This window comes from Suillus discolor (genome assembly GCF_016758755.1).
Source record: "Suillus discolor strain FC423 chromosome Unknown F5147scaffold_33, whole genome shotgun sequence".
Classification (NCBI taxonomy): domain Eukaryota; kingdom Fungi; phylum Basidiomycota; class Agaricomycetes; order Boletales; family Suillaceae; genus Suillus; species Suillus discolor.
The window spans coordinates 143953-168162 of record NW_024541280.1 but is presented as its reverse complement, the minus strand read 5'-3'; the positions used below and the strand labels follow the sequence as shown (position 1 = coordinate 168162).

At 47.2% G+C, this 24210-nt stretch overlaps 6 protein-coding genes across 6 annotated transcripts; 4 read left to right on the top strand and 2 right to left on the bottom strand.

Moving 5' to 3' along the window:
- Positions 1–8379: 8379 nt before the first annotated feature.
- On the top strand, positions 8380–8889 carry F5147DRAFT_653569 (uncharacterized protein; the record flags this gene model as incomplete). Its single annotated transcript, XM_041433795.1, has 3 exons — positions 8380–8420; positions 8464–8575; positions 8629–8889. The coding sequence occupies 3 exons, from the start codon at positions 8380–8382 to the stop codon at positions 8887–8889; spliced, it is 414 nt and encodes a 137-aa protein (XP_041291914.1).
- Positions 8890–12443: 3554 nt separating this feature from the next.
- F5147DRAFT_217706 (WD40-repeat-containing domain protein) lies at positions 12444–13821 on the top strand. The gene is made up of 2 exons (XM_041428650.1): positions 12444–13553; positions 13610–13821. The coding sequence occupies exons 1-2, from the start codon at positions 12880–12882 to the stop codon at positions 13623–13625; spliced, it is 690 nt and encodes a 229-aa protein (XP_041291913.1). The 5' UTR covers positions 12444–12879; the 3' UTR covers positions 13626–13821.
- Positions 13822–13998: 177 nt separating this feature from the next.
- On the bottom strand, positions 13999–16801 carry F5147DRAFT_698962 (cytosol aminopeptidase family, catalytic domain-containing protein). Its single transcript, XM_041437591.1, has 17 exons — positions 16378–16801; positions 16151–16326; positions 16053–16088; positions 15928–15997; positions 15851–15873; positions 15744–15799; positions 15585–15684; positions 15498–15525; positions 15392–15446; positions 15267–15338; positions 15145–15215; positions 15025–15091; positions 14930–14975; positions 14749–14874; positions 14554–14685; positions 14360–14412; positions 13999–14309 (listed from the first exon to the last, which is right to left on the bottom strand). Exons 1-17 carry the CDS (start codon positions 16763–16765, stop codon positions 14273–14275), a joined length of 1536 nt encoding a protein of 511 aa, XP_041291912.1. The 5' UTR covers positions 16766–16801; the 3' UTR covers positions 13999–14272.
- A 115-nt stretch (positions 16802–16916) lies between these two features.
- On the top strand, positions 16917–18247 carry F5147DRAFT_698959 (uncharacterized protein). Its single transcript, XM_041437590.1, has 2 exons — positions 16917–17656; positions 17714–18247. Exons 1-2 carry the CDS (start codon positions 17007–17009, stop codon positions 18165–18167), a joined length of 1104 nt encoding a protein of 367 aa, XP_041291911.1. The 5' UTR covers positions 16917–17006; the 3' UTR covers positions 18168–18247.
- An 832-nt stretch (positions 18248–19079) lies between these two features.
- On the bottom strand, positions 19080–21074 carry F5147DRAFT_698952 (uncharacterized protein). Its single transcript, XM_041437589.1, has 5 exons — positions 20995–21074; positions 20807–20937; positions 20334–20752; positions 20030–20276; positions 19080–19974 (listed from the first exon to the last, which is right to left on the bottom strand). Exons 2-5 carry the CDS (start codon positions 20912–20914, stop codon positions 19153–19155), a joined length of 1596 nt encoding a protein of 531 aa, XP_041291910.1. The 5' UTR covers positions 20915–20937; positions 20995–21074; the 3' UTR covers positions 19080–19152.
- Positions 21075–21776: 702 nt separating this feature from the next.
- F5147DRAFT_803567 (pectin lyase-like protein) lies at positions 21777–24089 on the top strand (the record flags this gene model as incomplete). Its single annotated transcript, XM_041443325.1, has 16 exons — positions 21777–22307; positions 22367–22383; positions 22431–22515; positions 22567–22659; positions 22720–22803; positions 22860–22876; positions 22927–23034; positions 23084–23162; positions 23245–23306; positions 23362–23421; positions 23477–23492; positions 23547–23632; positions 23684–23728; positions 23775–23836; positions 23887–23966; positions 24024–24089. The coding sequence occupies exons 1-16, from the start codon at positions 22011–22013 to the stop codon at positions 24087–24089; spliced, it is 1257 nt and encodes a 418-aa protein (XP_041291909.1). The 5' UTR covers positions 21777–22010.
- Positions 24090–24210: the final 121 nt, after the last annotated feature.

Genomic DNA, 24210 nt, shown 5'->3' with positions numbered 1-24210 from the left:
GTTGCTCCAGAAGAAACTGTAGAGCACCTGGAAAACCTTTACGCTGCCTTCTCTTCTACGCATGAAGAAATAACCATGGAACAGTCAACCTCTCCTCCCGACGAAACCATCGCGCTTGCTGAAGCACTCAAAGCGCTACACATCCATCCACCAATGACTATCCCATCCACGCTTACTCCACCGACATTCGTAGACTGCCTTGTCCCAGTACAAGCCCTTGGACCTACCGCCCCTGCAGAGTACGCTGAGCTAATCGTGGAAGCAGAACGAATCCCCATGCCATTGTCCTCCATCTACGTACTCGCTAAAGAAGACGTAGCCCAGATTAAAGAATCTTCTCGAAGAAGAAGAAGGTCCCCTAAACATGGATACCGAGGCAAGGGAAAGAAAAGAGCCTCTAGCGATGATGAAGCATTCAGTCACCGTCCCGCTCCTCCCATCATACGGCCTTCATCCTCGAACCCAGACGAAAACCGTGTTTGCAGATACTGTAAAACCCTTGGCCATCGCCAAACCAACTGTCCCGATTATTATTGCAGGATATGCAGGGAACTCTCCCCTGGACATCTATCCTTGTATTGCCACCAATTCACTGGAAGCTCCCCCACTACGCTTACTTGGAAGGACGAAGGATTCTACCAAGAACTCTCTCATTGGGAGAAAAGTTTAGATGAAGCTTACGTCAGCCAGTGCCAGGAAGAAGAAGCCCTCCGACAGGCAGAGTACCTTACTGGAGGAAACGATCAGCTTGACTATTCCGACGACCCTATCTATTGGGCAAACCAGGACGACTCTAACCATTGTGAATACCAAGATTATGAGTAAAGTCGGTGACTTCACGCTTAGTAAGGGGGTAATGTTACAACCGCTATCTCATACTTTTACATTCTTACGATATGCCTTCCTTTCTTGAACTTGTACTTACTATCTCACGATGACTTGGTCTGTGCGCACATATGGATCTATTTAAGCACATGTATTACACTTGTATTCTTCACTTGAATCTTACTAGGTTTTACCTGGAACATCCTTCACTTAAGACCTCCAATCTTAAGTCGTCCTGAAACCCGATTCTTAGTCAGAGCACTCCTTTGACTAAGTCCACAGAACTCTCTCTTGTCTGAGAGACTGAGAATCTCAACGACCGAAAACTCTGTCGAGTTGTCATTGTTAGAACTATCCTAGTTCGTAACAGGCAAATCTCTCGGTTCAATAACACTGCATCTCCTTGATCAGTGCTCATCTTGAAGGCAGCCTTGATTGCTTTTCACCACGTTCCGGGAAGCCATACTGGCAAATCTCTCGGTTCAATAACACTGCATCTCCTTGATCATGCTGATGTTGCAAAGAATGTTAGTGTTTAGCTGTACTATATGACACATGCTGACTTTGTTTAGCCTGGACACTTCATGTTGGACAATGCAGCAAATAATCAAACATCAATGAAGGAGCTCTCCCACTTACTCGAGGAACGCCAGATTAATTATGATCTGATCAAAAACAGAATCCCCTGTTTTCCGCATGTGATCAACATATGTGATCAACATATCGTCGACGACTACACCACTGCGGACTTTTCATGTGTGGAGGACAAATGGGATGTTTGCGGTCAAAATATCAACAAGAAGGAATATGTTGGCGCTATCACCAGTAAAGCTCTCGAACGGGCCAGAAATGTCATGCGCTCCATCTGTGCATCAAACCAACGATGTGGGAATTTTAGGGATACTATCGTGATAGGTAATGAAAAAGGATGGTTCCAAGGAAACAAAGGCGAGCCCATAAAGCTCCCTACAGTCGAACTGCTACTCGACGAACCAACACACTGGGATTCAGTTTATGTCATGCTTAATCGTCTATAAAATCTACGTCAGGTGAGGCCTCATCTCACTAAACATTTGTCATAGACTAACAGTTACCCAGGTGGTTGATTTATTCTTTGAGTCTGCCAATCAACGCTCCATATACGACAAAAAGTTGAGTCCAATAGAATGGCATTTCCTGCAGGACTTCGAAGTAATTCTGGAGGTCAGTATCAATGTCTTCGCAACCTATGTTGTATCTAACTATGTAATGTCAGCCCCCACACAGAGCCCAGCAATCTATGTCGAGTGAGAGCACTCCTATGTTGAGCAGTGCGGTTCCAGCTTTTGAAAGGTTACTCGAGGATTAGAAGCAGTTGGCCGATGGCACCCCTCACTGTGCGCCACTGATTGACATTGGTTTGACTTGGGTAGAGAAGTACGATGACCGGATGGCTTGCACGAATGCATATGCAGTTGCGATGTGTCAGTCCCTCGCATTTTCATATAACAGTTGATGTCTTATAATTGATTTTATAGTTGTTGATCCTATGCGCCGAATGTCATGGGCCACAGATCATTGGGATGAAAATCGAGTTAATTCAGCGAAAGAATTCATTCTCAAACTGGTACGTCTATTTAACCACCAACAGCATGTGCTCATATGTCGTGCAGATGCATGCCAAGAGAGCACAAAGGACCCCCGACGTACCGGTTCCAACCCACCAAATCTCAAGACTACAGTCACGCACGCTAGGCTCACGTATCTACAGACTTCCTGAGAGGGATGTACTGCCAAATTGCCCCGATATTGTCCAGACGGTCGATCAGGAGTTTGGGGCTTACAGTACAGCTAATATCAGCCCCGAGGGAACGAATGTACTCTCCTTCTGGCAGGTGAGAGTCTTGTTCTGTGTTAAATTACATCTTTCGTCATTGACCATGATGTTTCGACCAGATGTCTGAGGCAATGTTCCCAACATTTTATGCCATCGCTATGGACTACCTCCCAATTCAGGCGTCTGCTGTTCCCTGTGAGCGGGTGTTCTCATCAAGCAGCAAAACATATACAAAAAAGTGCAATTGCATCAGTCTGGTCCTCATGGAGGCACTACAGATGGTGAAGTTCTCTGTAAAAAAGGAGCGACTGAATTTCACCAGAGGTTGGGCAGCATCGCAATGGGCCATGGAAAGTGAGATGGTATCTGACAATGGCTCTGACGAGCTTTTGGCACCTGTCTCCAGTGGAACTACAGGTGACAGTCATGCATATGATGCTGTTCTCAAAGCCATTGCAGAGCATGAGTGCAATGATATCGACGACCAGGTTGACATCTATGATACCTGACATCTCCTCTATCTTCATGGATTTTTATTTCGTGTTTCTTACTTTTCGTTTACCATCACACATCTTACGATTCTTCTTGAGCTATGTTTTATCTGATCTCAATTGTCACTTTAAATGCATCTGACAAGTCTCCTGGTCTAGGCTATCTGGATCTTCTTCAGTACCGTTTCTGGGTGAGAATATCACATCCTCAGGATGTATTGAGTTTGAGTCATGCTGACCAGAGATGCTGCTCATCCGTTGACAATGACAGGATGTTGGTTTGTACCAAGAATGGGTGAGTTTGCTTATCATTTGTTGAACTCCAGCCTTGCTGACCAAAGATACTGCTGACAGGACGTGAGCTTGAGGTGGACGATCAACGTGTATGCGAGCCCATGAGTACACCACGTGGATCTAGCCTAGGCTTTGTAGGCTGCACATGAAATCCATTTGACACTTCACTCGATGTATGTGTTTTTCAAAGTAGCAGCAGGCCCATGCGCTAAGACATAGATAAGTGTGTGTTTCTGTGTTAACATCCTTTTTTCACCTCGTACTACCACCTTCTGACACCCGGCCCTGATTTTTAGTCACCCACCCACCTCCCTTTCTCTCTTGATACACCAGCATGATTTGGTTTGGTCTCATTTTATTTTATTGAGCGCGAAGGTTCATCTCTGATCTACCTAATGACGATCTACATTTGACAATTTTCTTTCTTGCACCCCTCTCCACTCACTCAAATGCGATGTCCCCACTCGCGTGAACGTTCACAGAAATAACTTACAAGCTCTTTGAGTGTCTTCCTCGTTCTGTGCTTGCAAGTCTGCAGCGCAGAATGACCCCTCTGTTGCAGTTCGATGTTGTAGGGGTGAGTCTGATGTTCTCTGTCCAGTAGCCCTGACTGATAAATCGATTATTTTTAGGCCCTTCCCACAGAATTATCTCTTTTCATCTTCACGTATCTTCCAGCGGCTTGCTCGCGTGCTCTCTTGTTTCTAAATGTTGGCACACCCTCGCAACAGACCAAGTACTTTGGCGTCATCTTTGCTATTTACACAGCTGGGAATGGCGCACGGACGTTGCTGCACCCACTCCTTGGGATGGACTTGGCGATGCCTTCTCTGTTCCCCACCATGAAAGCTTCGCTTTCGTGGTAAATCACTAATTTGACACTTCACTCAATGTATGTGATTTTCATTTACAATCAAATGCAAGCTGACATTCAGGCCAGATTTTCTACCGTCACTAGAAACCTATACTCAATAGTATTTCGTCTTCATCCCTCTCTTTCACCTTCACCCTCCTGAACGTGTACTTCCTTAACTACAAAGCGACTGGTACTTCACCAAAGGTATGCAGTCGCTCGGCTTTGCCAATACAGTGGATGTGCTAAGAAGCATTCGATGTAGTTTGTATCGTCTCATGCACGCGTCCCCACAAATAGCTCGATGTGCAAGTGCATTTTTACTGATAGATTCTCCATACAGCACAAGTTCTGCGTACTTCTGCGATGACTATTCCTCCCGCACTTTCCAACCCGACCTCTCCACACATCTGCAACACTCATTCACTCCCGCACTTTCCAACCCAACCTCTGCGCGCCACCAGTTCTTCATTGGCCGTTTCCGGACTGATCTCTCGCTTTGTGAAGCTTTCACTAGCTTCGCTGCCCTTATCCTCTTCAACTCCACCCGCTCTGCCTCTATCTTGCGAGCGTGATCAATGCTGCAGTACAACTAATTTTTTTTTCAACTTAGCTTTTTGTACACCAGATCCAATCACTTACGTTTCTTTGAGGACCCATCATGAATCGCGATTCTCAGTATCGAATTCGATGTGCGTTCAATGATTTTGGAGTAGTGTTGGCGCTTGGGCATCAAATCCGATCGCTACGGCCTACAGCACATTTCCTTTTTCGGTGTTTGATTCGAATTTTCAATCTATTCTACACAACAAGGTAAGCGTCATTTTCTATTTCTTCAATAATTTCCCTAATACCTGCACACAGGTTGCAATTGACTTCAAACCAGAGGGCAAGTACTCAACGAGTGCTTCGGAACTCATCGCGCCGTTGGTGGTGGTCTCAATGATGAGGTGGGTCACGTGCAAACTCATTCGCTAATCTCCGAGAATTCACTGCCTCTGGAGGTCTCGTCGGATCTGAAGTCTGCTTCCTCGTCCTTGAATGTTTTCGAAGTATGCATTTTTCTGAAAAAAAAAGCCTAGTACTGACGATTGACAATTTTCTTCCAATCCAGAATCAAATGTGTACATTTTGAAATCATACATCACAAACTGTATCTAACTCACTTTCCACAGCCTGAAGTCCCACTGAGCCTTCGCAATGTCATCTAAAGACGCACTTGGCGTTCATGTATCTCTATTTTCTCGGGCCTTGATTCAGTCACTTTCCGATGTGCTATTATACTTGCTAACGTATCACTTACCCTCCGCCATGGCTAACCACAGCAATTCGTTCGCTTCAAGAACAATACCCAGATGACAAGTTCGAAGCAATCCTACATCGAGCTCCCCCCATACTATATTAGAGGGTGAAATGTTTGGATTGCCCTGGCAAGGTTCGTCCACATCACTAGACTTGGACCAATGCAGACTTATTTGGTTTGCAGTTATATAACTCTGGGCCTGGGGATACACTGCAGAACTATGAAGTCCATCTCAGAAACCGACAACATCACTTACGGGTGAACTTCTGCCTAATGCAGGCGCCAGCATCATAACAGACGATTTGCATTGTATTGGCTGCCTTGCGCTATTCTAGTATTTTTCTTTGTGCCATCTGTTGTGCTCATCTGCTATCTGTATAATGAAATCGCCATGTCCATATAATATTTGGCACCCCTTTAGCGATATCAACTCAGATGTTTCCGTACTGACACTGTTTCTACCACTACTTGGTATCTGTAAGCCTGGTGGCTTACGTACACCTGCATATGGTTCATTGCATCGTAAACACCTCTTTTCCCTTAGCTTGTACCTTACCATCGTCATTCCGCAATTCAGAACGTGGTTCTATTCTGTTTTGCGTGTCTCGTCAGTGTTTCTCATTGTTGGCCACGACTTGGTTTCACTTTTTTTAAAACTTCAACCACTGTTCCCTTTCTCCTGCTGTTGTCTGCACTGGATCATTCTCGCAAACAGAAGCTTCACGCTACTGAATCTAGTTTGTGTGTTCTACGCTCTGCCTCTCGCTTGCCAAGCAGAGACAATCTGCCTGTCCCTGTCACCACTGCAAGGAAGCATGATCCCCCTCCGCATCTCATGGCACATCTGCCTTCTCATCATCCAACCTCATAGTTCCTGCCTTGCACGCCCACCTTGCCCATGCCATCTTCTAATTTTGGCACACCCCCAGTCGAGGATCCAGCTGCAATTTTTCAACCTGTACCGTCACCTATGCTCTCGGTACCCTCGCATTCTTCTAAGATGACGAAACTTGACATCCCCGCTTCTTACTGTCTTTACAGCACCGAGATGCAACAGCTTGTACCAAGGACACAAGTGTATCATACACGAATGCAGCCTTAGATAAATTGTGGGCTCGGAGATGCGCAAATTTATATATATTATATTATATTATATTATATTATATTATATTATACATATTCTGATTAAATTTGGCTTGAGCTGGCTTAAAGCCTGTAAATATAGCTTCATTGGCTGGACCGGGCCATGTATTACATATTGTATAACTACATACACGGCTTGGCTAACTATGGTTCCGGCTCCAGCTAAAGCCGGACATAAACTGAAACTGCGGCAGCACTAGTATGCACTATCACTGTTCAAATCATGCCCTACACATTTCGATCAATTTCCGTCATTTCTGTGACAGGGTTTTCAAAGGCTTGTCCAGATCTCTTTCCCTGCGCCTCGGAACTCCATGGCTGACAATTATGGTTGGCGGTTCAAGAATCAAGTAAACGCGCCGGCCATGCTTCAAAACTTCTGCCAAAGGGTATTTAGCTCGTACCAGAATCCTCTCCCTTCTCCCATACTTCTTGCATCTCCACTTTGCTCACACTAATTCACCACTCGTGCTCAGTGAAGATTATTATAATAGGTCATATCCTCCAAAAACCTGTGAAGCAACCGTTCGTAAAAGCTCGGTATGTCATCTCATGGGCTCACTAACTGTGGATGAGTGCTCATGAATTCCATTGCTGCCTCTGATGCTTTCTTACTCCAGAGCTCACCCCTTAGTCGGGTCCAACAGGCCATGCGGAAATGTGCGAAACGCTGAAGGTTCAATGACACAGCGAGGCACGAACAATGCTCCTGACTGTATCTATAATTGTTGTAAGGTCGTGCATTGCCTAGTCTGCTATACTTGAGACGACAAGTGCGTTCGACCCTAAAGGGGAAGCGAGTGCAGCAAGGATCTAGAGGTATGCGCTGAAAGCGCTACTGGTTGGCCAATGTGAAGCGCGAGAAAGCGCAGGTGCGCGCAAGGCGTGGGAATGCGCGCGTGTATGGCGCGAAGCGCGGGAAAGTGTGCGTGTGTATACAGATATGAGAGAGAGTAAGAGTGAGTTTGCTTAAGTGATGATATGATGTAAGACAAGAGAAGAGAGATGCGAGGTGTAAACAAATAGATTTCTACTATGTTCTGCTAGGTGAATAGTGGGTAGTAACCAGTAAGTCCTCTGTCGTTCTGGTGGGAGAGTAAGTTTCCTTCTTTTTTTCATAGTATGTACTGCTGGCGCTTAAGTATGGCGCCTAAGCGCTGTCATGCGGAGCCGAAGCGCTACCGAGTAAGGTATGTAAAGATATATGTAAGTAAGGGTCCATGATAAAAATAAAGATGGAACGATAAGCAAATGTGAGAAATGGAAATATACGCACTAGGGAACTTGGTGGACAGTGGATGAATGCTTCTGGATGGCTGGCGCTATAGGGCGCTCAGGCGCGGGAAAGTGCGCGCGCATATACATCGTGAAGCGCGGGAAAGGTACGCGCGCATGGCGCGTGTTGCACGGGAAAGCTGCGCCTCATATAGAGATAGCTGTGGGTAGCACACAGAGTGATGCTACAAGTTCGTGCCATGTACTCCCCAGTGAAAACTGCCATATTGCACAATGAGAGGCATGAGTCTCTACAACGCATCACCAAGAAAATTTCTGTGAGTAGACTACTGAATTGTTTCAGTCCTCGTTTTGAATATGGCTGACATTGTTCAGAAACTCTTCAAGCAGTCTCGCAACCACATTCCTGAGATCCAGAATGTCGACCTTCAAGATGTCCCATCAAATCAGAACATTGAGGTAGGTCCTCAAAATCGTAATCCCAGATCAACTTTTTCATCAGAGGCGCCCAGGACACGTCACATCCACACCCTTTGACCGACGACAAGCTTCCCACAGCTGAAATCCCCAGTGACTGCGTTAACCAAGGTACATCTGGAGAATCTGCTTCGAAGGTACCTGCATCAAATTATATGGTTGTCGTCTCTAAATTTTGTTGGTCGTACAGGTTCTCGACACCCTCTCTGGCATGGAGGAAACTCCTACTTTCATATTGGTTCATGCTGAACTTCAGGGTGCTCATGAGGCCTCAGAACGCGTGAAAACACTTGGGGGACACACGCTATCTGTGACATCCGCTGCCAACAATGCCCCAGCAAGTCTCGCTGCTGCAGATGATGTCAACACCGCATACCTCCAACCCCTGAAAATTTTTGACACTGCCATCGAGAAGATTGCAGATGTAGGGGCCATTCTCCTTCGTTGGTAGCAAACTAATCGAGTTGTAGGTGCATCCATATGCAAAGATGGCATTGGGCATACTTTCTGTTGCAGCTAAAGTGCGTTCTATGTTGCTCAGAGATCTGCCTCCTCTCAGAAGCTATGGTTACATGCAGATTATTCTTGCTCAAGCGGAGCACGACGAATCAGTACATCGCCTTCTCCAGAAATTAGATGAAGTCTATGGTTTCATTGCTCAAGACGATAATCTTTCCAAGGTTAAATCAATGCATGATGTCATCGGAAAGATTGCTCAGCAGACTCTCGAATGTGCCCGTTTTATCAGGGAATACTCAGAGACAAAGAGCTTCTGTGAGTTGCGACTATCGTATTCATACATGACTCTTATACTTGCTATGATAATAGGGAAGAGAGTCAGTAAAAACATCGTTGCGGAAACGGATGATATCATCACACGGTACAGCAACGCCCTAGATGGGCTTATGCAGCAATTTCGGGATCAAGCTCATCAGGATGTAGCTATCTTTGTCCACTCTGCAGGTGAGGATTCCCACGTGCTTCTGATTCTAGATGTACTCATACCCTTACAGGTGAAACACTCGATCTCAGTGGCATGCTTTATGCAGGGGGCGCCAGATTAGATACTGCGAAGCAATGCCTATCAGGTACTCGCACGGACATTCTCTCCCAAATCACCGAGTGGATCAACAACAGCGGAGATTCTGTTCCGCGTGTAATGTGGCTATCTGGCCCTGCTGGCAAGGGTAAATCAGCCATCGCCCACACGATTGCCAACTGGTTCAAGGAAACGGGGGGCCTCGGCTCATGTTTTTGTTTTGATCGGCAAAGAGAAGCAGACCGTCGCCATGAAAAGATTTTCTCCACCGTCACGCACGACCTTGCTGATCATGATCCTGGGATGAAACGAGCGTTAGCGGACGCAGTCAAGGATGCAAACTCACTCAAGAACACGACAGACATCATCCAGCAGTGGTGCGAGCTTCTGATGAAACTGCTAAAGAAGTTCTCTGCATCAAGCGTAGGGCCCGTCTTGATTGTGATCGAAGCACTGGATGAGAGTGGTGGAGTGGAGACGCGACGCAACCTCCTCTGGATACTCACGGGTAGACTTCAGGACAAAGGACTCCCCCAAATCACCGAACTTCCTTCCAACTTCTGGATTCTCGTCACCTCTCGCCCACTTCATGATATCAAAAATGACTTTGAAGGTGCTGATCATATTCTACAGTTGTCCATGGACGATGTTCCATCAGAAGTCGTGCAGCACAACATTCACGCCTTCGTATCTGAGGAGCTTAAAGAGCTGTCAGAATTTCAGGACAGTCATCTTGCGACGCTCGCTGCAAAAGCTGATGGACTCTTTGAGTGGGCGCGTCTTGCGTGCGGATACATCAAGGAGCCCGAGCTCGGCTCATCCTCAATGGACTGTTTCAATGTTGTCGTGAACCACAATCCTGGGGAGCGGGAAAACTTGTTGTATGATGTGTACCGACTCATATTAACAGAAATCATGCCAAAGGATAAGAGTTCAATGACCTACAAGCAAGCAATAGCAAGATTTCATTCCATGATGGGACAAATACTTGCCACAGCCGAACCCCTCCCATTAGCTTCATTAAATGTTATGCGGACCCATTTTCCAGAGGACCACAACCACTACAAAGTAGATCTAGTGATCAAACGTATGGGAGCCCTCCTCAGCGGCACCACCGACTCATATTCCCCCATCCGACCCCTTCATGTGACATTTCAAGAATTCCTGACAGATGAATCATCCAGCGGAGACTTCTTCGTCGAAGTCACGAAGGCACAACAATGCGACCTTGCATTTGCGTCACTGCGAGTGATGGAACATGACCTTCACTTCAATATCTGTGATTTAAAGTTGTCGTACCTCCCTAATTCCCAAGACACAGGGCTACCTCAATGAGTCAAAACATCCATTCCCCCACATCTCTCCTATTCCTGTCAATTTTGGGCTACGCATGTATCAGCATCGAACTTCGACTCGGAGCTCGCCAACGCAATAAGATCATTCTTCAACGATGAGCGACTGCTCTTCTGGGTTGAGGCCCTCGGCCTTCTCAGTACATTCAGGGGCGCAATAACCGTGCTTCCACTAGTTGCCAAGTGGCTGAAGGTGAGCACATGCCTACCAGGCAGTGTCGGATAAACATCTTACAATCACCTGCAGGGCCATTCTGGATATGAAGATGTGCAGTCTACCACAATGGATGTGCAAAGATTCATTCAAGTCTTCGGGACCATGATTTTGCACAGCACGCCACACCTGTATTTATCCACGCTGCCATTCTCACCCATCAACTCCACTATCACTACCAATTTCACCGCGAGCTTTCCCAACAACCTTCGCGTGGCATCCGGACGGCATTTAAACTGGGGGGCTGCTCAGATCATGATCAACGCGCATGCTCACGTCTATTCAGTCATGTTCTCACCGGATGGTACTCGCATTGCGACTGGTTCTTTTGATAACACTGTGCAGCTGTGGGATGTAGCGATGGGACAGCCATTGGGTGATCCCTTGCAGGGGCACACTGGAGCCATTTTGTCAGTCTCGTTCTCACCGGATGGTACTCGCATTGCATCTGGTTCGGCAGATTAGTGCTGCCGTGGTCCGGTCCGGTCCGGTTCAGAGGGTCCTGGACGAGAACCGAGAACCGGACCATGGTTCGGTTCTGCAAAATCTTCGAACCCCGAACCGGACCACAGAGAACGGTTCTCTGTGGTCCGATTCGGTTTTTTTCTGGTCCGAACTCAAACCGAACCTGAAAATTTTCAGTGGCAAGCACGAAAAACAAAACATTGAAATACTAGTTTACACATTGAGTAGCTACTCTAATGACGACTCCATACCCCTCTGCCTCTGTAGCTGCTGAAGATGCTGACGTGGCCGGCGCTTCAGAAAAAATTGTGATGCTGGCGGCCGCAGGATTCTGCGAAAAGTGGAAAGCCCACATGATGAGAGCCATATTGATGAAGACTGACCAATTCGCGAGGACACACTCTGACATTTTCAAGTAAGGCGTAAGAAATGGTCGAGAGATGAACGATACTACTCACCGACGGCCAAAGCCAAAAGTGAAAAACCGGAGATCAACCGGAGATCATCGTGTGGGTCGCGTCCAGCGGGGTGAGAGACAATGGGTGAGAGACAGAGGGTGAGAGACAGTGGGCGAGTGAGACACGGCGAGCCAGCCAGCAAAAGCCAGCCAGCAAGAACAGCAAGCGAGTGAGAGGGGATGCAGTGAGGTGGCAGGCATCAACATAGGCGCAGGTGGCATGGTGTGTGATGGGTTGTGCGCTGGTAGTGATGGGTGCTGGCCCTCGAGGGAGCCATCAGCATTCAGAGCACAAATATGCACCTCTGCAGCATAGCGCAAGACACAATCCCTCCAAAATCCACCTTGACCACGCCTAACATATCCACCTCCAGTAAAAGGTAGTCTTGCACAGTGTTGTAGCCAGTCCTCAATGAATAGAACTTCCTGTTATAGAGGTGAGCGGGTGAGAGACTTGAGAGTTTAATTAGTTAGTGCTTACCGGTATACCTTCAAAAAGGCTAAATGTAGCTTGATTAATCAACAATGTGAATCCCGAAGACGACAGTCTGACGTCGAGGCAGGTGTTGTCGAAGTCGAAGTCGATAAGGGTTCGGAATGGTTCGGGAAGGCCGAACCAGAACTGGACCGTTTGGGAAGATCTAGAACCGAGAACCGTTTTCCGGTCCGGTTCTGGCTGGCGCAAGAACCATGGACCGAACCGCGGAGAACCGGACCAAAAGTCCGGTTCGAACCATGGTTCTGGACCGGACCGCGGCAGCACTACGGCGGATAACACTGTGCGGCTGTGGGATGTAGCGACTGGACAGCCATTGGGTGAGCCCTTGCAGGGCCATACTCTGCCCATTTGCTCAGTTTCGTTCTCACCGGATGGCACTCGCATCACATCTGGTTCAGGGGATGACACTGTGCGGATGTGGGATGCAGCAACGGGACAGCCATTGGGTGAGCCCTTGCAGGGGCACACTCTAACCGTTTTCTCAGTCTCGTTCTCATCGGACGGTACTCGCATCATGTCTGGTTCGCAGGATACGACTGTGCGGCTGTGGGATGCAACGACTGGACAGCCATTGGGTGAGCCCTTGCAGGGGCACACTGGAGCCATTTTGTCAGTCTCGTTCTCACCGGATGGTACTCGCATTGCATCTGGTTCGGCGGATAACACTATCCGGCTGTGGGATGCAGCATTTGGACAGACATGTCACGACAACACCGAGACAAATTCATTCTCATTCCCTTCGCATACAAGCTGCACAACCCCTCGCGCACGGCAGCATCCCATCATGTCGCCCATTACTTGGAACCATGGCTTCATTTCCTTCTCATCTGACTTCAAGTCCGAACGCGCGCTGTGCAACCCTGCTGACCTCATTGAGGGTATCTCTCATCATCATTCCAATTCGACCCCTCTTTCGCTGCAGGCTGATGGATGGGTGATGGGACCCAATCGTCGGCTCCTTTTCTGGATACCTCCCGCTTCCCAGCATGCACTTTGTACTCCTTGGAATTTATGGGTGATCCCAAGAGGTGCTGAGCTTGATTTAAGCCGCATGGCACATGGAACACGCTGGTCAAGCTGCCGAAATGCGTGAGTTCTTAGTCTTCACCGTCCGTCCTTGCATTTGCTAAATTCAATACATTTAGCCCCACTTCACGATGATGTTTTTGCGATAGTTGATTAATGGAAATATTAGATAGATATGAATCAAGCGTCAACTTTTACTTGTCGATCTTAATTGCCGCTCAATGTTGTTACTGTGATATGGCCAGACTAGGTTACGCTCTGTTCTGGCGCTTGGTTGTCGTTGTGTTCCGATATAATATAATTGATTCTATTAACATTGAGCATTTTACAACCTTGTCTTTTATGTGATACGTCACCAACGTATGCAGGAGTGATTGACTCATACTCACTTCCGAACTCTGGAATAGCTGGCGCCCAGGAACAATACTTGCCTGCCATTACTATTCATGAAGAAATAACACAAAAAATTACTCGAGTTCCTTCGATCAATCGGTCTCCGAAGAGTACCACAGCACATCAGTGTGTTGCATTGCTGAAATTCTTTGAGCGCACTGACAGTAGTATCGTCTACGCAGTACGGGACCATGCCGTTCATTACACTGGTGATTCAGGCATAGTCCCATAAACGTCGGACATTTAGTCCACACAAATCAAGTAACCATTTGATCAAATATTCTAGCGTACTGCGCATATATTTCACTGTTAAATTCATTGACGTTTTGCAAACGCGCAAAATGGAGGCCTTGCGTAGTGTGCAATACGCATCTTTACACATCTCATCCTTAGCTCGAGAGACGTCTGACAAATTCGACCAATGCACTATACGATGATATTAAATAAATGTATAAAATTTATTGAAAACGACTTACCGGACAGGACGCCCAGTCATTCCTTTCTCTTGATATGGTATTGGCCGCGTGAACTGAAATGAAATTATCAGCGAACGGAACTAAACAGAGGCAGTCATGATAAAGGGCGCGTTGCGAACTAAGCCATTGCTTAGATCGCACTTATGCTCATGGCAGACGTCCTGCATTTGATTTCATAAGCGGCAAATTCTGACCTCCATAGTTCCAGCAATGTCAAGGTGAGCCCATCGGACAGAGGGTTCTTGTCCATCCTTGGCCTCAATACCATCTACGAACGCCTTGAGGAACAGTGCAGCGGTACATGAGCCTGCTGGTTTCCCGCCAGTCTAAAAAAAACAGAAGACAATGTCAAGTTCGAGCAAAGCTAACGTGAAGAATAGGCGACCGACGTTGCACAAGTCAGCGTTAGAGGAATAGATTTGTGGTCCATAATCTTCGTCGAGGGGCATGCGCCAAAACCGGTCGTACTCGTTCTCTCCGGCAACACTCAATCGCTCCCAAAGGGCATCGGAGGTCTAATGCAAGAGTTTAGTTCACGGCGTGTCGGTGGGTAGTGATGAGATGACGAACCGTGAAAACACCGGTGTAGATCTCACCCAGCGCGACATCCATAGCCCTATTCAATAATGAATTCAAGCTGAGAAGTGTGGACAATCAATATATACCCGGTGAGAGTGGCAACGTCGATGATTGTGTGCGGCTTGAACTCAGTTGATGCGTAGTACAACGCATCTTTGAGAAAGTGAGTATTCATCACGACGTTAGTAGTTAGTAAGAGTGCTCACCAGCTAGAACAAGGCGACCTTCAGCATCCGTGTTGTCGACCTCGACGGATTTGCCGTTCATAGCGTATATTCTGACAAATGGTCAGCCCAAGACATGACGAATATCGTGCTCCAAGTCTTACACATCACCTGGCTTGGTAGCTTTGGGACCGGGCAAGTTCTCGCAAAGCGGAGTGACGGCGAAAACATTGATTCTGCAACAAGAATAAATAAAAGTGAGGGTAGATCGAAGAGGACATCAACATACGGGAGTTGGAGCTGAGCGATGGCGAGTAGAGACGATACGACTGTAGCTGCCCCACCTGCAATTCAAAGTTAGTGACCGCTCTCAAACTCAGTTCAATAGACTATACCCATATCGCCGCGCATCAGCTTCATGCCCTGTATCCAGTTAGGTACGGTGAGCGGAAGACCAACCAGTTGAAGAGCGATGGTCTTACTGCTGAAGGTTTCAAGCTGATTCCTCCACTGTCGAAAGTGATGCCCTTGCCCACGAAAGCAAGAGGTTGTGCGTCTTTTGAAGGGGCACCCTTGTAGTGGCTTTTGAAACCATCAAAGTGTAAACGATAGTGCAGAAAAAGAGGACAAGGTGTGCTTACATCTCGAGGAACTTCGCTGGCTGATCAGTCCCCTGAGTTACCGAGAGGAAAGTGCGCTACATGAGAGCACGTCAATATTGAACGTACATCGAGTGTAAAATATGTACCATGCCCTTTTCAGCCGCCCAAGCTGTCAAGACATTAGTACATATATTAGAACTTCAAAAACTAGAGAACATCTAACCTTCATCGCGAACAATAACCTCCACGTTGGGGATACCGCTAAATTCTGCTTGGACACGCTCGCAGAATGCCTTGCAACATAGTGATATGAATTCGATCCCTTGGAGAGCTCAAAGATGAACATACAGTAGGTGTCATCATATTCGCGGGCAGTTCCATTAACTAAGGAAGTCGGTTATATTCTCCCACATAGATCAAGAGGCCATCCAGTTCCATGAACTCACTGTTCTCGCAAGGTTCTGCGCATTCGCATAGACGACACCACGATCCCAGTCAGCAGAGTTGGTATTCGTTGATATTTTAAGCTTCTTCGGCACGCCCGCCGTTCCCCGTGGGTCGAACGCCGATGGAGGCGACGTTTTGAGCGAGAAGTTGTAAAGGGCAAGATGAGCAGCGACAGCTTTGAGAGGTACATAAGATGAGGCAAGGTATAGATCAGACTATATCTTACCAGCAGCGTGAGGATCTGTTGATGCATCGATAACAGCCTCAGAAACGCCATCACCGAGTCCTTTGACACTCTTTACACCACTGCCAATGGCCTTGCGGACAACTTCTCGTCTTACATCACCAGTTTTGGAGTCAAACCCCTCACCAAGTGACACAAGTGCAGTTACATCGAACGCGGGAGTCCCATAGAAGAGATGGGACGTGCCAACCTTGGCAGGTTTCTGCGTCTGAGGAAGTGAAGACCACAAGGATGCTGGGTTGACACCTGGAGCAGCATTTCCTGCAGGATTCTTTGGGTCAATGGGAACAACGTATGCTTTTGACGACATCGTTCGCAGTAGGACTGATGATCGATGAACTGCTCTTCTGGTGAGCAAGTGCAATGTCATGTGTCTATATAGACTCAGTGCGTCGGGACTCGGAGCCCGGCGGAAGACTTTAAATTAGAAAGGCCCATACACGTGCACAATGCACATGACAAAGCGGGACTCCACCGAAAGACTGTCCAGTGGCTTCGTTGTCAGTGGATCAAGCTATGTAGTTTCCACAACACTGAAAATTCCTTATAAGCGCTAGCTCCCTTGATGTTCTCTTCCAACTTCACCTATACTTGTGACTTTGATCCCTTGAATGTCTCCCGCTGCTGATATAGATACTCATACTGGAGGCGCAAACTACGACAAACCTGCTGAAACAGCGATTGGCAAGTCCTCCACAACGTCAGACAGTAGTCTGCGTGCGAAGGGTACTACTCTACGACGCTTCAAGAAGGAGGATGGCGTGATCTACCACATTCCGTCAAGCCCAGACCTAGCAAGCCTTTTCGCATTAGACGAGAGCAAACCCATCTTGGTTATCCCCCCTACTCTCAACAGGAAGTCGTCTTCCCCGTCGATTGCCATAATCCGTCCCCTCCGAGCCGTTCGTCGACTCCTACGCAGGTCAGAGACAGTGGCTTCTCCCAAGACAACTTGTGCGCATGCAGTCAAGAGCTCCACACCATCTGCGGCCAAGTCACCTTCAAAAAATTCAGGCGCTCACAGACTCCAACGATCAGCATCTTCGAATGGTCCTAAAACGGACATCGCAAGCATTACTTCACGCGTTCTCCAGCATCTCGCTATCCCTCAAGTTCCCTTTGATATCGACGGTGTTGGAAGGCCAAAGCCCATTTCACAAACTACGGTCGACGATACGCCGGGGAAATATGCCTTAGAAGACCTCAACTTAAACGTTCGTTGCTACGAACGCCACGTCACGACATGGGACGCCCCCGACTAGTAAGTTGAACAACTACATGTTAGCGTTCCTGCGCTCAGTATTTTACGAACGCATAGCGCGTTCTTCATCTTCCCAGCGAAACTGATAATTGCATATCCCTCCACAAATAATTTCGACCCTCTGGTTATTTCGGACGTCACGATCGTCGATCTCGTCTGCACTACGGTCGCGATAAATGGCCACTACAAGTCCCACCCACAAATTGCGCTCAAGACGTTTTATGATGGCGCAACGATACGCTACGTGAACCATGCGCCTACCCCCGATTTGTCTCGAGGCATTCATATTGGAAATGTTCCTTGGTGTTCTACCATGGACCGGGCTGGTAATTTCGGCTGGCACTTGCGCTTCTGGATCCCAATCCCGTTCGTACTTTTTCAACGAGCGGAGACGAGGACTTTCAAGATAGATGCCAAGGTACGCGTCAATGGAGAAGATGGTAAAGAAGTGGTTTTAAACGCTTCGAGTTATTTTACGTTGTCGAGGTTGCGGAGTGGCTTGGCGATGTAAATGTAAAATCATACGAATGTCACCTTGTGCAAGTATATACTGATACCCATAAAAATTGATACTGGACTCTTGGCAAGTGACGGAGTGTGTCTGAATATCGTTGCCTACCCTTACGAAGTATCATGGCTAGTGTCAATAGATCTGGCTTCCCTTTCAGCTTACATAAATATGATAACGAGTCTTCATGGAATAAAGGATCAAGCGGACTTCAAAACCACTTTTATCATCAACCAGCTCGAAAGCCACGAATGCTCATCACACACAGGGCTGCTTCGCGCATCCAAATTCCTGAGCGGGCTAAGGTCTGAGTATTCTAATCCTCCTCGATTGGCTCTAGCAGAGCCCAGCTGTAATCAGCTGCGCGACGTACCAGAAAAGCAGCTCCATTTTTCATATCCCCAAGATCCTGTGTACAGCAGAGGAGGGCGAGAATGAAAGCTTTGAAAGGCGTTGCGGGGATCGGGCGAACTCATTCATCGTTGATGGATGTTCAGTCAGTCGTCGCTATCGCGCCTTCGCCTGTCAAGAAGGCGTTGACAGAAGCCTATCGGGCGCCTGCGCCTGATCATCGACCTACCTGGGGTCACCTTTTCTGGCGAACGTTAACGTTTGCCAATCTTCACTGCCTGTACAGGCTGTACTGGAGACTCCAACTCCTTGCGTATGAGGTGTGACTGATTGTATTTGGCGATGGGATTGGTTCGTCCTTGAGTTCACTTCGTGGCTCGCGTATCCTTCGTGGATCGTGAAACTCGATTCAGACTACTCTCGAACTGGTTCATGTTCGAATTTTTTTTACTTGCTCCTTTGTGGAGCGTCTCTCTTTGTGAGGATGATCGGTATTATCGGATGTTGGTCAAGGATTGATAGTTAAACCATACTTTTCAAAATATATGTATTAACCCATGTCACAAGTTGATGTGCACGTTAGACGCAAAATGAATTAAAATGCTCAAATAACATGATGCTCGAGGTAAAAAAAAAACTACTCGAAATCAAGTACTTCGAAGCCCTGCAGAAGCTCATGCTGGACGAAGCTTTGTCCACCTGCATTCGGCATCCTAATTGTGTTCATGACTTCGAAGGACAGCAACGTCACCCTATTTACTTCCATGGTCATATCAGTCGAACGGAACTTCTCCTCAGTGGTCGTCTCAAGATACGGGAGACCAGATCCAAGTGGCTCCAAGAACAGATTCGAATTGGGCAAGATCTCGCCACCTTCGACAAGCCGTTGATTCCATTTTGTTCCATTCCCAGCCTTGAAGTCCACCACTCGATGAGGGTTAAAGTCGCGGATGCATAGCGGTCTCTTCGAGTTCTGGTTGCCGACCAAAGATGCACTCCGGAAGCCAATGACGGAGTGTTTGCAAGGATCGAATGAGCTCTCCTCGAACGTCCGAGTGTGATTTGGGCCCCAGCTGGACCAAGGCAGATTGGGGGAGTCTTCAGTTGCTTTGCCGTAGCAGCTCACGTAGGTGGACTCGAGTTTTAAGAGGGTATTGCGCTCGACATAAGACGTAAAGCAGGGATTTTTAGTGAAGGACCCCCCTGAAATGTCCATACTGAGAGCGATCATTTGGTTGTGCGCGCAGGCGTGGGATGGAATGGGGCTGAAGCCGATGCATGCGTATTCAAAAGGACTGTGCAAGGCAGGGAGTGAGAATTTAGCGGTGAGCTGGAGGACACTGGGGGCATGAACGAGTGAATACAACAATAGTTCCCTCGCGTTAACGACGAGAATTCTTTCGTTTGTCAGGAAACTGAAATTCATCGTCTTGCAAGCTGGATCAAAAACTTCGAGGCACTACAAGTCCGGATCATTCATCAGTCATAAAAACGATGCCAGAGGATTCACTGACCTGAAAAGTGTCCTTCGATTTCCAGTTCCAAATTTGCAAATAGTCGGCCACTCCGCCATTTGCTTTGTTAACGTTCCTGAACAAAACACCGTAATAGTCCCCGAAAATTGAGGATCTCAGAGTATAGGGGTCGAGTAACTCCAAGTCGACCTCGTTGTCGAGTGCTTTCACAGAAGGGAATGCGGCTTCACGATGGACTTTGTCTTCTGAGAGCGATCTGAAAATGACATCATACGCATGGCTCTCCCTTGATGACCGTTGTTAATATGGCCTGCCTGAGATGCGACTTAAAGGAACCACTCACCCTGAGGGTGCTCCGAAAACTAGAGCCACGAGATCCCCTGCGACAGAGAAGTTGTAATGCACAAGTCGTAGCGCGGCCGCGCTGTCCAATTGGCAGCTCCATTGACGCAAGTTCATGGTATTGGAGTGAAGCTGGGGTTGGAAAAACATGATTTGTTGTAGGGATTCCACTGGGAATCCCAAAACGCCGCACGACCATTTGTGCATGCTTGGAGGGTGTGGAATAGCGATGGGATTTCTTTTGGAGTATTCGGCTTTCTGCCACGCGGATTCGCTTTGTAGAAGCGACTTGCGAAGTGTTGGGATGGAATAGTCCGAGCCAGGGATTGAAGGCACCGGAATCGCATTGAAGTATTCGAGGTCCATCGAATACAGCAGCTCCGAGGAAGAGTCGATCGCTTGTCGAATATCGTTGCATACCTGAAGAGATTGATTTAGTAATTCTGACACAGACTTGAAAAGTTTCGTACTTACTCGACGTGCTCGTACTAGATCGTGGACATCTAGATGGCTGAGGATGTCTAGGATGATTTCTATGGGGAAATCTAAGAGTCTTGTGGCGATATGATGAACTTGGTTCATTGTTGGCGATTTGGAAATTGGCACTACGAGGAACTTGGAGGTGAGAATCATTTGCGATTGACAGAAGATGTCAGACAAACCTTGCTGGCTTGAAAGTTTCGGCGACAATCGCAAATGAATTCTTGTAGTAGGCAAAGCTCAAGCAAGGCTCCATTTTATATGTGAACGCGGATAACCGTTTAGTTGATCCGAAGTTCGGTACATAACGCCACAGGGACTAATATCACGTGAACATAGTTTGGGTATGACGTAGTCTTTCAAATTTCAATTTCAACCATACCCATGCAACGCACTCGCTAGACACCCCAATCATCGACATCCTACAACATTTCCAACTAAGTCACCTTCAAGCTTCAAGCTTGGAGGTCATCTGCTCAAAATGGCATTACATCACCCACTCGCGATCCCAAAAATGTCGAAATCCTAGAGCCCCACTTGGTCAACGAGACGTCTAGAAAGTATCCCTCGCCATTGGAAAATCTCTCCACGAAAGTCGGGCAGAACGAGCGCCATGTCACGACATGGAATGAGCCCTACCAGTGAGTCAACTATAGATGTCAGTTGTACCCGTTCTCATTCAAATCTGTAGTGCTAGTACAGAATGCATTAATGAGGTTCTGCCGTCGGCACAGACCGGCTTATTTTATCTGTTTGTTTGCTTCCTTTAGCAGTACTATGTTCACGCGTTCACGCGCACATATAATTAATCATGTCCTCTGGATACTGGAGAAGCAATAGAGAAAAACCGGTATTTCGCGATGTAGCCTTGAACTCTTGCACTGACCACATTCAATTTTGTAGCGAATCGCTGCGTCCGGTCAGCTAGCAATAAGAACTGGTGTTGGACTCGCGTCTGGCCTTTGCTGGTGTCCTTTCAGGTCTTTAATAGCGTGGTTGACGCGTTGATGAATGATCAGCAGGAGCAACCTGGAGCCGTCTTGTCAACCGTGACTATCCAGGTTGCGGGAAGTTGTATATCATGATCCTTATTCCGGGCCCCAAGACTTGCCGTCCCTAAGGCTACAATAACCGACACTCGCACATATAATACGCTCCTCATTTTCCACCAAGACACAGCTTAGCTTTAACTTGCAGGATGATGTTCTCGAGGATGCTACTCTCATTCTCTGGTCCTCTCGCATATGCTGCCATTGCAGTCGCATGGTCGACGTTCGCTGTCCCACACACCAAAGATGGAGATGACACGCTTGCTCTGATGGCAGCAATTTCTGACTACACATCTGACGCGTCAATTGTGTTCGAGGCTGACACAACCTACAACATATGGTCCCCAATCACGTTTCCGCATTTCACAAATGTCGAGGTGGTGATTAGCGGGAATTTAACATATCCGACGAGCATCAAAACTGTGCAAGGGCATGTTGCTACCGCTGTGAGTGCCGATCAATCACTGAATTATATGTATCCGATATCTGATACGAAGGCTTCCAGAATTACGCTGGTGCATGGTACAGGCCAACATATTTTAACGTCTTATAGCTCACAATTTCATCAGGTTCTCGTTCACTGGAGGACATAACGTCACGCTCCGCGGTAATACTGATCCTGACTGGGGTTGGGTTGATGGACATGGCCAACAGGTAATAGTTATATGCTCCAATTCTTTGATTGCGCTGAAACGAATGGTTCAGTGGTGGGATATCATGCAACAGACCGACCGACCTTCCGGTTGGCTGTTTAAAAACGTCACAAATGGGATCATCAGAGATATGAAGATATACAAGGTCTTATGTTGATACGCATGTTTGAGAGCGTCTTGGCTGAATTTCAATCGTCTCTTGCAGCCTATCGCATGGAATTTTGGCACTATAGGATCAAGCAATATGCACATCTTCAACAATATCATCTTGGCTAATTCTGAAAGTGCCGTAAGTTTGATGATGCGTCGCTAATGCATTACACTGTGACTTACACTTGTGAATAGTCGTTTCCATTCAATACGTGCGTTATTGAGCTCCTGATTTGATTGGTGTTTAGCTGAACATATGCAGTGATGGATTTTCAGCTGGAGGCAGCAATTTTCTTTTCGAAAACAACCATGTCGTCAATGGAGATGATTGTTTGGCTGTTGGTAGCGGCGCCAAGAACGTCACTTGGAGGTTTGTCAACTTCCGCTAACGCAATGAACGAGCTTATGTTTGGCCATAGAGATGGCTACTGCGAGGGATCGCACGGTCTGTCAGTCGGTTCACTTGGCGCGGGTGGCCAAGTGGCATCCGTAGAGAATGTATTATTTGAGAGCACGATTATGGCGAGTTTTCTCGCCGATGAAGTCTCCTTGCCTGACACCCTATATCGTCATCTACTAGAACCGCACTCTTTATGCAGCTCGTTTCAAGAGCTGGACTGGCGGAAATGGTGCTGCCGTTAAGTTCGTATTTTTTGATGTTTTCGACAAATTGTGTACTGAAGATGTGTTGTTTTAGTATAACATGGAAAAATATCACATTTATCGATGTGATGCTCCCTATTTTCGTGACCCAAAAGTATGTCTTTGCCTTTCCGTGTGCTCCTTTTATAATTGTGCTACTCTCCTTAAAGCTACCAGGAGCAAAGCGTAGGCTTGATGTTGCATGTATCAACATATCTATTTTAACTGAACGTATAACAGGGCGGCCCTTATCCGAGCTCCTCGTCCGTCAACGAGACTCGCATTGAAAACTTCCTATTCGATAACTTTGTCGGCGTTATCAACGAGTAGGTTATCGTTATCACTTCCTTCTGTCATCTATTCACCCTAATCTCTAGTACGCCCGGATACGTGGAAGGCTCATGTATTACCGAACCTTGCTGGTAATAACTTTTTCCTTTTCCGAAGCATGTACTAAAAAGTCATCAGGTACCACGTATCTGGTGCAACAGGCAAGGAAGGCGTCATTTTTGACTTGTACCCCAAGACCGGTTCGTCCCCGAGTTTCGTTGCCAAATACCACTGTAACTTGATTTCGTAGCGACCAACATTGTCGTGAAGAACCTTGTTGCGCACACACTTAGTGGTGCCCCTGTTGCTGCGATGTGCAATTCCTCCACGGTATGCGCTGTCTTGGAGTGAGTGGTTACGCGAGTATGCTGACAACGGTTGATACAGATCTCGAGTGATGTTGGATTTGTGTGCTCGGATGGACCATATGTTCCCACACAGGCTGGCTTGTAACATGTGATGCGCATGAGTTCTTTAGACTTGAGATCTAGTCAAAAGACTCTCGAATTCATTGACTTCGCGGTTAGCTTTATCATCCAGGTTGTGAAAGCCGTTGCAACTCGTCATATGTGAA

Excerpts from the sequence above, each read along its gene's own strand:
- F5147DRAFT_217706 (XM_041428650.1), top strand. The coding sequence starts at position 12,880 with ATGTGGGATGCAGCAACGGGACAGCCATTGGGTGAGCCCTTGCAGGGG.
- F5147DRAFT_698962 (XM_041437591.1), bottom strand. The coding sequence starts at position 16,765 with ATGACATTGCACTTGCTCACCAGAAGAGCAGTTCATCGATCATCAGTC. Across the intron at positions 15,685-15,743 it reads CCAGCGAAGTTCCTCGAGAT|CCACTACAAGGGTGCCCCTT; the intron begins GTAAGCACACCT and ends TGGTTTCAAAAG. Across the intron at positions 14,875-14,929 it reads TCTACACCGGTGTTTTCACG|ACCTCCGATGCCCTTTGGGA; the intron begins GTTCGTCATCTC and ends CTCTTGCATTAG.
- F5147DRAFT_698959 (XM_041437590.1), top strand. The coding sequence starts at position 17,007 with ATGTCTCCCGCTGCTGATATAGATACTCATACTGGAGGCGCAAACTAC. Across the intron at positions 17,657-17,713 it reads ACATGGGACGCCCCCGACTA|CGCGTTCTTCATCTTCCCAG; the intron begins GTAAGTTGAACA and ends ACGAACGCATAG.
- F5147DRAFT_698952 (XM_041437589.1), bottom strand. The coding sequence starts at position 20,914 with ATGAACCAAGTTCATCATATCGCCACAAGACTCTTAGATTTCCCCATA. Across the intron at positions 20,277-20,333 it reads GTTTTCGGAGCACCCTCAGG|GGAGAGCCATGCGTATGATG; the intron begins GTGAGTGGTTCC and ends ACGGTCATCAAG. Across the intron at positions 19,975-20,029 it reads AATCGAAGGACACTTTTCAG|TGCCTCGAAGTTTTTGATCC; the intron begins GTCAGTGAATCC and ends CCGGACTTGTAG.